The sequence below is a fragment of the Phalacrocorax carbo genome, chromosome 6, assembly GCF_963921805.1.
Source record: "Phalacrocorax carbo chromosome 6, bPhaCar2.1, whole genome shotgun sequence".
Classification (NCBI taxonomy): domain Eukaryota; kingdom Metazoa; phylum Chordata; class Aves; order Suliformes; family Phalacrocoracidae; genus Phalacrocorax; species Phalacrocorax carbo.
The window spans coordinates 32,539,553-32,552,607 of NC_087518.1; the positions used below are offsets into that span (position 1 = coordinate 32,539,553).

The 13,055-nt window shown below is 42.7% G+C and overlaps 1 protein-coding gene across 8 annotated transcripts in view; it reads left to right on the forward strand.

Moving 5' to 3' along the window:
- Positions 1-13,055, forward strand: part of SOAT1 (sterol O-acyltransferase 1) — a 33,027-nt gene that overhangs the window by 2,259 nt on the left and 17,713 nt on the right. For 3 of the 8 annotated variants that reach the window (XM_064454480.1, XM_064454479.1, XM_064454481.1), the window contains exons 2-3: positions 3,279-3,411; positions 11,627-11,685. In XM_064454480.1, the coding sequence (XP_064310550.1) occupies positions 3,279-3,411; positions 11,627-11,685 (192 nt within the window). Of the gene's footprint in view, positions 1-13; positions 109-283; positions 380-1,629; positions 2,207-2,655; positions 2,836-3,278; positions 3,412-11,626; positions 11,686-13,055 lie in introns of those variants that run through there. The other 5 variants (XM_064454483.1, XM_064454476.1, XM_064454478.1 and 2 more) reach the window with 5 other exon arrangements.

Sequence of the window (13,055 nt, forward strand, 5' to 3'; positions counted from 1 at the left end):
GACCCGGCCGGCTCCGCCGGAGCGGGTCGGCTCCGTCCCGCCGCCGGCTTTAGGCCCGTTCCGCCTATAGCGGTACCGGCGTCCGTCCCCGGCGCGGCGCTGCTGAGGGTGCGCGGGGACAGCTGTGCCCGGAGCCCCGTCGCAGGGCCGTGCGGCTCGGGGGCGGGGGACAGCGCTCCGCAGGCCTCCGGGCGCCCCCGGGCTGGGACTGGGGCTGGGGGGGCGGGTCTTCGCTGCTGACAGCGCTGGCACCGCCGCGTAACGCTGCCCCGCTCGCTTCCAGGGAGTTGGTGGAGAAGGGAGCTGGCCTCACGGTCTGGGGGGTGCTCGGAGCCTCGGCAGCGCTTTAAGCAGTTTCCATTGTTACCTGCAGGTTTCGGTCCTGTCTTTTTTTTTTTTTTTTTTCCCGCTGAGTGTTTTGCGCGTTGCGGGTGAGCTGTGGAATGACCTTAACTTTGTTCTGGTAACTGCCCACTTCGTGAGGACCTCCGCTGATAGCGAGCATGTAGCACACTGGGGCTGCTAGTTAGTCTTATGCCCAAGGGCCGAAGGAAATCCTTGGAGGTCTGAAAGGTGTTTGCGATAAGGTTTAGCATAAGTGGTACTGGAGGTAGTCGATGCGCCCTCATTGTGCTACCAAGCTTTTTGAAATGCAAAGATGTACTTCCTGTAGGGTGTTGCTTTTCTCCTAGGGCATGCTTACAATTACCGATGTTTTGAAAGGAAAGATGGTGAAACTCAAGGTTTCCGAGACCTTTCACAGTACTGTACCACAAATCAAGGCGTTTCTGCTGGGAAATCTGGTAATGGGACGCATTTGTGATTCCAGATGTCTTGCAGGTGCACAGAGTGGCGTGAATGGAGTGACTGTTTACTAGTTGTGAGGAGCGATTTCCTTCTGTGAAAGGGACGGTGAGCCGTTTGGAGTTATACTGGCAAACTGTGTTGTGATTGATCTGCATCTAGCAGAGGTTAGACGGAAGGTCTGATGCCCTCTTTATGCACCAATGTGCTGCTAGTTGCTTTGGTACTGTAATGTTATACCTCTCATCTATACGGAAACTAGACTAGGCAAATGGTTGGTTTTATAGATTTGCCCCAGCATGTCTTGCTTTGTGTGAAAAAGGCTTGGTTGTGATCACTTAGCCTATCTGAATTGAATAACTCTTCTAAGTTATTGGCTTTAACTTTTTTTCTCCCACACCTGATCTTTCCTTCCTCCATCCTGCAACTCTAATAACTCCTTTCTGTTAGCCTTTCAGTCAGATACTGTAACTGCTCTGCACTGAAAGGAAGCAGTGCCTTCTTTATCTCTTTAAGAAGGTGAAAGGTATACTGGGAAAAGAATTAACTTGTGGTCCTCTGTTAGATGTGGAAAACCTGCCCCTTGAAGGACAGATGTGGCTCACAAGAACAGCTAAACTTGCACCAGAAGGCAGTGGAGAGACTTGCTAGTGGCCCAGGGAGTAACTAGTTAGTGCACGAATTCATACGGCAGCTTGATTTTTTCCCTCCATTGCTCTGTAGACCCTATTGTGTGATCAGAGTGATCCGTTCTTTGCCTTCGATAGGGTTTTGGACATGTCCTCTTGTGTAAGAGCAGAAAGATGGAAATGTGTGCCTGTCCAGGATCTCCACCTGGTTGTAAGCCCCAGGTGGACAAAACGATCCTTTGTTCCTCTCATGCTCCCATCATGTGGCTGTGTCTGTACTGGGAACCTTGTGGGAAGGCTGGGAGGTGGAAAGAGTAATGTCTTCATGATGATGACCGATTTGTCCTTAAAGGTGAGAGGGGCACTCGGGAGGGTTGCAGCAGTAGTTGTAGAGAGCTGGTAGAAGTGGATATGTCCTGCTAGCTACCTCTCTGTGCCAGTGAGCATAGTCACTGTAGGAATATTTACCGTAGTCTAACCTGGTTCTTTCTGTTCTTCATGTAAATGCTTTTTGTATTATGTAAATGATGATAGTGTGAGCTATCAGAAGTTGTATAAAGCCAGCTGGGAAGTTTATTTTTATGGTCTTTGTTTTATAGCTTGTAGACCCGGCTGTGATCTCTTGAGATGGAGCTAAGGGAGGCAGTGCTGTAAGAAATGGTGATTGAATTAATGATTTGTTGTTTGGTGTTGCAGAAAGGGCTTTTTCCCCTGTATGCTGTGATGGCCGAAAGGAGAATGGGAGACTGTTCTACTAGAGGGACAAACACAGGGTGCTGAGTCCTGAAAACATCTGATCATAAATTTTATTTCCCTTTTGCAGAAGTGCCAGCCTCAGTATTCTGAGGAAATCCATTCTGAAATAACTAGGTTCTGCCTTCCTCGCTTTTTTACAAATATATGAATTTTCCTTGCCTTTGTCTAACAGCTCATTTGTGCTGGTGCATGTTTTCTGTTCGCTAGCAACAAAACACGTCTATTTAAGCGTTTGTGCCAAGGTGAAAAAAAAAATATATCAAAAAGGAGAAGCGTTAGTTTGAAAGTGTGGCTACATGCATGCCTGTGTGGTTTCCCGGAGGTCCAGTTCTTAACATTGTTCCTAGTTGTAGCTACATCTCTGAGAGCTTCTTGAGCTGAATTTTCTGGAAAGCATGCTGGAATGTCACCTTGTGACCATATTAGAATACCCTTTCCCTCTTTTTATTGAAAATTTTCTGCTTTCAGCCTAGCTGTGGTGCTTCAGGTGTTCCCTGCTAGCAGCTATGTCCTCAGCAGTGACCTTTGTCACTGAATCTGGCGTGGCTCAAACCTGATTCTCTCTTCCTGTTCTTCCGTGGTTTGCAATGCAACTGTTGCCTGGCCAGGCAGAGTACAAGGATCTATTGAGGAAGCTGCTTTTTCAGTAAGCACTGAAAACTTCACAGGAAAGGGTTTGGCTCAGGCAAAATAATGCGGGTGATTCTGCGAAGCAAACCTGCCAGGTCTCTTGGAAGACAAATTTTGCTGTCCAACTGACTGTTGGAAAGCCTTTGCAAGGGCTTTTTTGGCCTTTTAAAGATTTCACAAAGGCTTAAGGAGCAGTGGGGAGATACTGGAGGTGGGGGTGGGTGGAACTTCCTTGGTTACTTTGTTCCTTTACTGCTTGTAGTAAGGGAGAGGAAGTGTGATCCACAGTGAGTAACTATTTACAAGCATGTGGTTAGCTTACCCTACTCTTGCTCTGAATTCATAATGGCAGGAAGAAAGTCTAACTTCAGTGTAAAGAAGGCTATGTACATTTGAACAATGTAAAGAGTAAATTAGTTTCTTTTGCTGTTAATTATCTGCTGTCCTTTTCTGGTCTAGCCAGGAACAATGGCAGGTGAAGACTGTGTAAGAAAACGCCAGTCTGGCTCCACTGCAACCTGCAAGACCCCTGAGAATGAAGAGAAGCAGAGGAGACCTGAGAGCGAGAGGTCATTTCAAAACTCAAGCAATGGTGAGACTCTTTCATTTGGGATAATTGCATCCCTGGCATGTGATCTCCTCTAAGGTGTCCTTTCTAGCTCATGGCTCTTGCCTCTTTGCTCTTTCATTTCAGTTTTTCTGCTCATAGAAGGGCTGCCAAGGTGGAGCTCCCTGTGTACCAGCTGTACTTCTTCAGGTTTAGGTTGTTTGGAGTGCTGTCCTGCAGAACTTTCCCTCAGAGGCTGTGTACTGCAGTGCTTACAGAGGTCAAGAGTGAATGAAGTGATTAATTGTTATAGGAGAAATGTATATGACGAGGAGGGGCGGCTTTAATGCTGCAAAGGGTGTAAATGCATCTTGATAGCAATTTTGAGTATTGAATATATTGAGTATAGAATACCAGGTTGGAAGGGACCTCAAGGATCCTGGTAAATGCTTTTTATGGGGACTTCATCTTCTCTCCTTTTTTTTTTTTTAAGCTTTAAGTATGTGGCTTCCTCAAGATTGAACAAAATGGTCTCTAACATACCAGGCTAAGCTGGTATATCCCTACTGACAGGCAGATGGAGGTAGGATGCCACAGAGAACCATTCTTTGCTCCTGTGGGGTGCTCTCAGTGTCAGAACAGCTCCCTTCTATCTAGTCTCAACCTTGGCTGCCTTAGAAGGGGTCACAGAGCAATAAACAGTTGAGTTTATATTCATTTATATTGTAGTCACCTTAAAAGTAATGTGGCTTATAGTTGGCTTTGTGGAAGGGTCACTGCTGCATATGTCCTGTCCCTTGATTTGCAGGGACAATTGTGTGGCAGCTTGAGCGGTGTTGCTTGTGGACTCTGTGGACACTGTCACAGACTCCTGGGTTATGCTGTGCCACATTCCAGCCCAGTGATAAGAAGGTTAGCGATGAAATTGCAGCTTGTTTCTTTTTCTCTTTGTGAGACAGAATAACCAAAAAGCTAAACTAGTTTATCACAATGTGCTATGTGAGTATAAGTTCCAAAACCCTGTTGCCAGTGACTCAAGGAGATAATTCTTACTGGTATGCTTCTCAACATTTTCGGTATTTCATAGTACTACTTTCAAATGAGTTGGGAGTTGGAGCAAATTTAAGTTTAGGACAAGTCAGATTTCTTCTTGCAAAAATTAAGTTGGAGAGAGAGCTGTCCCACAAACTCCTTAGAGAACTGGTATTTTAAGCTGTAAGCATCATTTTAATTAATCAAATGGGACTGTTCCATTAATGCTGCAAGGAACTGATGGCTACTGGAAAACAGTTATGTTGGGTTTAGAAGCAGACTTCTACCTTTCTATCTGTGGAAGCACCTTAACTGTTATGCATGAATCTGAGTTCTTGCAAGCTTGTGGGTAAAGAATAATACAGCTGTGATAAGTAGTGCTTGATAGGTAGGTGTACTTGTCCTTAAAAGTCTTTCATTTTAATATCTCAGAGATGTGGCATAATGTCACTGCAGGTGAGATGATGTGGGTGTGTAGCAAGTAAACATTCTGGGGTAGATCTCTTGTAAGTGTACTGACCTTTCATGCATGTACATGTACTTGGTGGGTTGGCTTAGAACAATGCAATGTGTTTTAATACAGCACAAACTGCAGTGAAGGACAGCAAGTACAGCTGGGAGAAAACCTGGTTAAGATTAGGTGCCTCTTACCTTCCAGGGTTGCTGCCAGTTCAGCAGAAGTGTCACAGAGACTTTAAATGTTACCAGCTTTTTCAGACTCTTTGCTCAGCAGAGTGATGGGGACAACAGGAATGCCACAGGGAGGCAGGAGGCACAAGTCTGATACCTGACCACATCATAGGCCCAGGAGGAAGATGCATCCCTCTGGTCAGGAATTCCTCTGTACAGTGGGGTTAGATCAGTATCTCTGTAGCACAAAGGTTGAAGCTTTACAAAGCTGACGTGCTCACATGTTCGAGATAGTGGCCTCTTCATGTAGTACAGCATACTTGTGTAAGTAGGTAGGGCTTTCTGTGAAGGCACAGCTGAAGCGGAAGAATTTCTCAAAAGCAGTAGCCATAGACTTTTCTGGCTTTCTTTTGTCCTAGCCATTCACTTCGGAACAGCTGTTTCTAAGGACAAAGGCATTTGTCCTGATGTGTATAAAGGCAGCGTGAAGCTGATGATCTGCAACATCCTGCAGATCTGTATGCAGTAGCATCTTAACTCTGATTTTTGTGGAGAGTTTCAGACAAGATGCATGCTTATTGCAGTCAGGGGATTCTAGCCAGGTCAAGGTAGTATCTCCTATGCAAGTATATATGTAGTGTCTTTGTAGCCATTATTTTTGTAGAAAAACTAAGTTGCTAATGTGGTTTCCCAGTCTTGATCCTCCCTGATGAGCAAACACCATTGCCTTTTTAAGTTAAGAGTTAATGTGTCCAGGACTTGTTCCCAGAAGTGTGTGAACTTTCTACAGAAACATCTAGGCCATTAATCCTTTCTTTCTTAAAACTCAAATGCTTTGGTTGATCTAAACTTGATCAGAGGAATAATTTTAACCTGTATATTGGCTGTAAAGCTACGTTAGGTCTGACTCTTCCATTTGTGTAGTTTAGGGTTTTTTTCTTGCCTCATCAGTGCTGCTGAAAACTCTCTCATTGCTTGCTGAGTTCTAAGACTGAATAGTTTGTACTGAGGTACCCCCAAATTTATACTTAGGTGGAAATCTTCATAGCTTTGAGATTGCCAGAAGAATTCTGTCCCTGGATGCGTTTGTATCTTGTAATCATTCAGCCTGTAATTTCACTTTGACAGGGTAGCTGAACTTCAGTCTTATATGTCACCTCATCTTGAATTGGCTCCAATGCCATAACTGAACAACTAATTTGGCCCTGGCATAGAGTCGATAGGTGACCTAGGCAGCAGTAGTCCCCTGTCAAAAGCTGGTCTTCCTTAATAAGAGTAGTCTCCTATGTTTTCAGCAAAGGAGAAACATAAATGCATGGAGATACATAAATATAAAACTGTTCTGCTTAATAGGATATTGATGTCAGGCAGTACCAGTTGCAGGAAAACTTAACCTGGAGTGAGTGTAATAGAAACTGGATGGGCAAATCTTAAACGGTTAGAGAGAACATGGCTCTTAGGTGCATATCTGAGTGCCTCTCAAATGCTGAGATTAGACCATTCCAAACAGTAAACTGATGCTTGTGGAGCCTGCCCTTGTTTCCTCAGAAATCAGAAAAGGATTAGAAGTGTCTCAAGCAACTGATCTGCAAACAAGCTATGTGGCACATCTTTGTTTGTTATGAGTAAGCCTGCTTGGTAATGCTGGTCTTACAAAGAGGTTGTTATCTTCCAATGAAGAGGTTACAATTGATCATTCTCAGTGCAATAGTTCATGAAATGCATGAATTGTGTGTGCCTAGACATGATAGATGTGGGAGGAGGGAGCTCTAAAACAGGGAGCAATTTGGAAAGCTTTAGGGTGTGCAGTCTGACTTACAGCACCAAGTGTCAAGATGCTGTTTCTTACAGATTAATGAATTTGGGGCTAAGATGCTTGAACTGAGTTTCTTGAATGTGTTACAGGAAGATGGATTAAGCAGAGCTCTTTTGTCTGAGACTATGTAGATTCTGGTAATTCTAGGCACTCTCATGTTTTGCAGCCCATGGGTTTGGTGAAGGTTCAGCAGTTTCCTGTGGGAGACCCTGTGGACATGCTCGTATGACACAGAATGCTGATGTTTCCTCCTGCTAGTGAAAAGGCTGTTTGGGTCCCATGTCCCTGTCAAAATGGCTTTAACTGAATTCTTTGCCCAGCTGCAGTGCAGTGACCTATGGCCTGTGTGTTCTTTTAGCAGATCAGCTGAGCCCTGGGAGCAATCTAGTCATAACATGCCTCTGTCTGCTGAGTGGCCAAATAAATTATCATAAGTCATAATAAGGCTTATTAGCATCAAATTAACATATGTTGTATTGTACCAGATATTGAAGGCTTCCCCTCTTTCCAATAGCCTTGTACTAGGTTGGCTTTAACATTGCTGCTCCTCGGTTAACATCTCCACTGTTTCTAAAGATGTTTGAATCCAGGTATCCAACAGTAACAGGAAATCCTTCTGCCTATGTTGCTTTAACCTCTTGAGTGGTAAGTTGTCTGATCAAGAAATAAGGAAGATAATATATTTAAACTCTTTTAGGGAAGGGCAGTATTGGGTACAGTTTGTATCTGACTTTCCATGAAGATCCTGAAGTTAAACAGATCCTGACATCATTAGGGGAAAATGCCTCTGAACTGTGAGTGGTGTGCTTGCTTGTTCCAAGAAGTGTCCTTTTGGGTTTTTTTCCTTTTTGAAGTAACTACGGTAATGAACTGAAATAATTCAAGATTTAGATAGCAATAGTCTCCCTGGGTTGTTCTAACTGCTCAATAATAAGCTTATTGCCACAATGCAGGAACAGTTTGAGTGACAATTGTCTGAGTGCTGGGCTGCGGGCAGCTTCTGTGGCTGGTGAAGTCACTACTGTCTGGAACTGTAACACTGCATGCAAGCCACAGCTTTACTCAAATGACTTATTCCCACTTGTGCCATTGGTGGTAATTCCAGACTGTAGTGGTTAAATAAAATGAATGCTTTTTAACACAGTTAATTTTTGAGAGCTTGCTTGGTGTGCTGGCTAGTGTCTTACTTACATAGAAGCTGTTTTTGTTGGATCCTAAGCTGCAGTGCTAACAGATCACGTGAGTGGGGCGCTTCTCTAATAGTCTCAAGTGTCACTTATCTGTAACATGTGCAAGAGTAGGTTGAAAAAGGGACAATGAGATCATTTAAGAAAGGCACGTGGTAAATCTTTTGTGAAACTTAAGTTGCTCAAGCTTTCAACAATAAGAAACTTTCTCAATCTTCAGGTGATCTTTAATTAGCCTGGCTTCCTATGGAAAGAAAGCTTACATTTACATTGCTCAATTTTTTCCCCCCCTTCTGATTTCTGGACCTGCTTTGAGTTTGAGCTGTGCAGAGGTGTCACATCCTACGAAGATCAGTTTCTACAGGCCCAAGACAAGTGGTTAGCTAGATAAAGATCTTCTCACTGTCTTTGCTGATGGGAGGGGAACACGAGGCCCATTAAGTTAAAACTTCTCCCTGTGAGAAAACCTCTTTCAAAGCAAACCCTACTTCAGCCTTCTGTGAAACTGTTACTATTTTGTACTAGCCTTCAAAGATTTTCTTCCTTATGACTTTAAATGTATTTCTCATTTTCTTAAGGTGATTCCAATCCTGTTTTAAATGCTACGGTGTGGTTGCTTGTATTGTGCAGCCTTGAGTCCATTTTTGTCCATTTTGTATGTTGCAATCCCAAAGTGATACAGGGGGTTCCAGTCTTCATTTTTAGTCTCAAAGGAAAATGAGGATTTAGACTTTTCAGCAGTGTTCAGTTCCTTCTAAACTCAAAATCACGTGATGATTCTCGTCTTGAATGACCTCACAGAACCTTAAGTAGCAGCTTGCACAACAGAAGATGAGTGATTCAAGAAGATGATGAGTTTTTGTATCTGCATTGCGATGCAGCTTGAGTTTATGGGGCATTGCAACACCACAGAATGAGTTGTTAATTTGGGGTGGGTTTTCTTCTACAGGAGACGCTGTTCTGGAAAAGAAGCAACAAGCTTATGTGTGGTTCTACTTTTTTTATGAGGTGCATATACTAAAGACACGGGGGTGTTGAATATAAAGCCTTTTAAAAGATACTGTGTTTCTAGTCTAGTCTGTGCATATAAGTTGGTGTGTGGGTGAATAAAGTGGTAGGAGGGACACTGCATACAATTTTGCAATTGGAACGTCATCAGGTGAGAGACTGGCCTCCTTTCCTGTGCAATCATTGAAGCTGTACATTAGGTACCTGTAAAACTATATTCATCTTAAAAGCCCTTTTAAGTCAGAAAGGGGGTTTTATTTCCAAAGCTCCTGGGTAATTGTTATAACTGACACTTCAAATGCAAGATCTGACAGGAAATATATGGTCAAAGCAGCGGTCATTATTTTTAGCTTAGTTTACAAAGGAAATAGTGCAATCCCTTAAGTCTTGGGTGTTCTGTCCTCTTTGGCTGTGTTGGATGCTTCAAGCAAACTTGATGAGTCTTCAAGACTGGCAGCTGGACAAGAGAGACAAATTCTTACCTTTCTTCAGGGAAGGTTAGTTGTGCTTTGAGTTGAACAGCTCTGTCTGGTCTGTTTTCCAGCAGGTAAGCACAAAGTGATTCTTAGCGTAGTAGTAATGGGCGAGAGGGCTAGTAATACTGCTATAGAGTGGCACAGCGAGGGAGTAGAGCCGTTTAGATGATATGAAGGGGATACAGTTCTGCTTGTGGAATAACTTGGTTTGGTTTTTGGTTTTATTTTTAACTTACTGGGGGGGAATCCATCTGAGACTTGCAAAGTGCACAAGCTGAGTGGGACAAGGGACTCTAGTGGTATCTTACACTCTTCTCTCAAATTGTTTTCCAAACTGCTGCTGTTTAGCAAGTGTAACAGTGTGATAAGCTTAAATGCTGAGGTAGTTTTCCTTGTCTTGGAGGTGAGATGCTTAGCAACCAGGAATTCTATTTTTGCAAAAATGGATCTTTGCATGCATCCAAAAATTCATGGTGTTAAGCAGTATCCTTGTTTGTTGTTGCATTATAAGACTGCCAAGTAATGGGCTGTTGTTGCTGGTCTCTTCTTAAGTCTGTAGCTTGTGTAGCAGTTTTTACAGAAAAAAAACCCAAAACTTCCTGATTGATTGGGGCAGTGGGAGAAATTAATGCTGACAACTGAGCATAGCTTCATAGCTTCATTAAAGATAGTCTCTTGTTCCACTTAATTCTTCTCCAGTATTGGAGATGGAGTCATCTCTGAAGCAGGTCTATCTAAATTTCTTACAACTGGTTGCTCATAAGAGCACCTTCAGACTAGTGTGCATCGCAGAAGAACTTGATTCTAATAAAACAAAACACTGCAGTTGGGTGCACAGGCTGTGCACATACAAGGAGGACAAGACAAGGAGGCTGCATTGTGAACTGTGATATTGCTGTGAATTTGTCTTCTCATCATGCAGCAGCACAACACTGGCTACTCTACAGCAAATCTGTTATCTCATGATTCACTGGAAAGTTACTAAAGAATCAGTTCAGTATCCTTTTCTTCTCAAAGTGGTAGTGTTGTCTTAAAACTGAACATGAAAGTAGTTGTGTTTAGTGATGTGTTATTGTGTAACGTACTGGTGTAGCTATAATTGCCACAGGACATGCTCAAGGCAAAGTTTGTTGCTATCTTTTTCACTCAAGTAGTATTTTAGGGAGGTGGATGTTACTGCCTTAATCTTGCTTTTCCTTCATGTGCAAGACTCTGTTTTAAGTAACTGTCTTCTGTGTTGTGATTCTTATTGGCGAAGTGAAACACCAGCTGGCTTGCCAGTACACTACAACCATTGCAGACAAACCTTGTCTTAAAACTCAGCTAGTCTGAAATGTCTGATTTGTGTGTGTTGTTCCTCATGATGTAATAGAGACATCTCAAATGCGTATAGTTCTTCATGCAAAAGAAAAGTGATATCTGAGGCTTTACTTACTAGCCAATGGTATTAGTAATGATAAAAGTCAGATGATATTCATGGCATGGTTAGACCTGACTGTTTGCTTAAGCGATGAAACATCAGACTGATATCTAGCACTTCTGGGGGGATGAAAGGAGTGGGAGTAACCAGGTTTGAACACAGGATAACGTTCCAACTTGCCATTTAGCCTGTCTTCAGAGCTGGTTACAGTATTTTACAGATAGTCATGATTTGGCTGCCTTGTCTATCAGCAATGTAGAGACCTCCAGACAACCTATTCTTACATCTAGTTCACTCTGCGTAAGATAAAACTCTGATAAAAGATCAGCACACTGGGATGTGACCTTCTAAGGGTTGTTCTAATTGCTGTTTCAAGGCTGAATATGTTTAGGGACCTTGGGAAGATTTGCTGAGTTGCTGATAGAAAATGAAACTTTCAAAAATCCAGCATGTTATCAGCTGTCAACTGCCTTATAGCGCTGTGATCCTAAATGGCTGTTTAAAATACTTGGCCATAGCTTATGAATTCCCTGCAGCTTAGTTTTGAACTTACTGGGATCTTATTAGAAGACAGAAGCACTATTGAAAAATCAGTGACTAAGCTACTGTATGTTGTGCTTTCTGTGTTTTCAGACATGCAGCTTGCATCACTGAAAATGCAAATGTTAAATATTTTGCTTTCTTTCCTTAGGCCGGGTTGATGTTGACCATGCAATAACGAGGAAAATGCAGCTAATAGCAGAAGCTGAGGTAAATATACTCTTAATGCTTGCTTATGGGGAGGAGTGGGAAAATTGACCCTGAATTTGTTTTGGAGAGTCACTAGTCCTGGAACACAAATATCAGTCTTCAGTCCTAGCTTGCGTGCAGTGACTTTTATACAGCCCTCTTTCTCTCCTCCTCCTCGTCTTCTCTTCTTCTCTTCTTCTGCAAAGTCAGAAGAGAGGTAGTATTATCAAATGCTGTTCTGCTTATGTGACACCAATAGGTTGAAGTCCAAAGATAAGAATGAACTTTGAGGCCTGTAAATAAAATGGAACTTCCCTCAGCAGTAACTTTTGGCAGTGTGATTGTTAGCTAGCCTACTTGCATAGCTAGTCTTTGAAATGCTCTGTGTCCTGTTACCCATTGAGTAAAGGGCAGCGTGTAGCCTGTATCCTGCAGCTTCTGTTGCCCTGGCTGTGGAGATGACCTTCCTGAGCCCCGGTCCCACTCCTTTTGTCAGTGAGCAATATCCTCAGAGGAAATAGCACTGGGTATTTCTAACAGTCTGCGTCTTTGTGAGCTGCCATTGTCTTAGGTTATGTTAAGGTGATTTATGCCCAAATTAAATGAAGTTAGCTAACAATGAACTGTACCCTCCTTGTAACCATTATTTTGTAGCACGCATGTTCTTCAGGGCAAATTGTCCTGTACTCTTGCTTCATTTTATTGCAGAGAATTCCATGGTAAAGATGAAGTAATCTAATTGTGCCACCCTTATGTGAATATTAGGGAGTGGGTACTTGCCAGACAGAGAAATATCTTGCAACTTCGAGATATTTTCCTGCTTAAAAAGGTGATGTGTAATTTAAAACAGCTATAACTAAAGTGTGTTTAAATGTCTTTTGCAAAGGGTGTACTGCTTTTTGTGCTGAAACTCCTAAAATTCAGCATATTAGAGGGATAGTCAGCTTTGAATTTTATTTCATACGTTGTTTTCTCAGAATGATTCTTACTGAGGACATGACAGAGCAAGCCTCACATCTTTTTCTCTGCAGACAAAACAGTCACTGCAAATCACTGCATTGGCAACAGATGCTTGTATGAGAAAGCTTTGACTGTTAAGCGTGCGTAGCTTTGTAAGTTCCAGGGTACACTACTTGGCTGCAAGGGGACATAATGATCCTGGTTTTCTTTCTTCAGGAATGTCTTTTTTCTAATTTTTTCTGGCTACCAGCTTTGAGACACACTGGTTTGTAGACAAAGTGACTTCTGACCAACAAAGAGAATTGAAGATGACCAGCAGTGGCGCTTCAGTTACTGGTTTCTCCCAGAACATGGGGACTTCAGGTTTTAAACCCTGAGTTAGGCAGCTTGCAAACTTAAAGCTACAATAGCAGCTGTAAGTAAAAACCTCC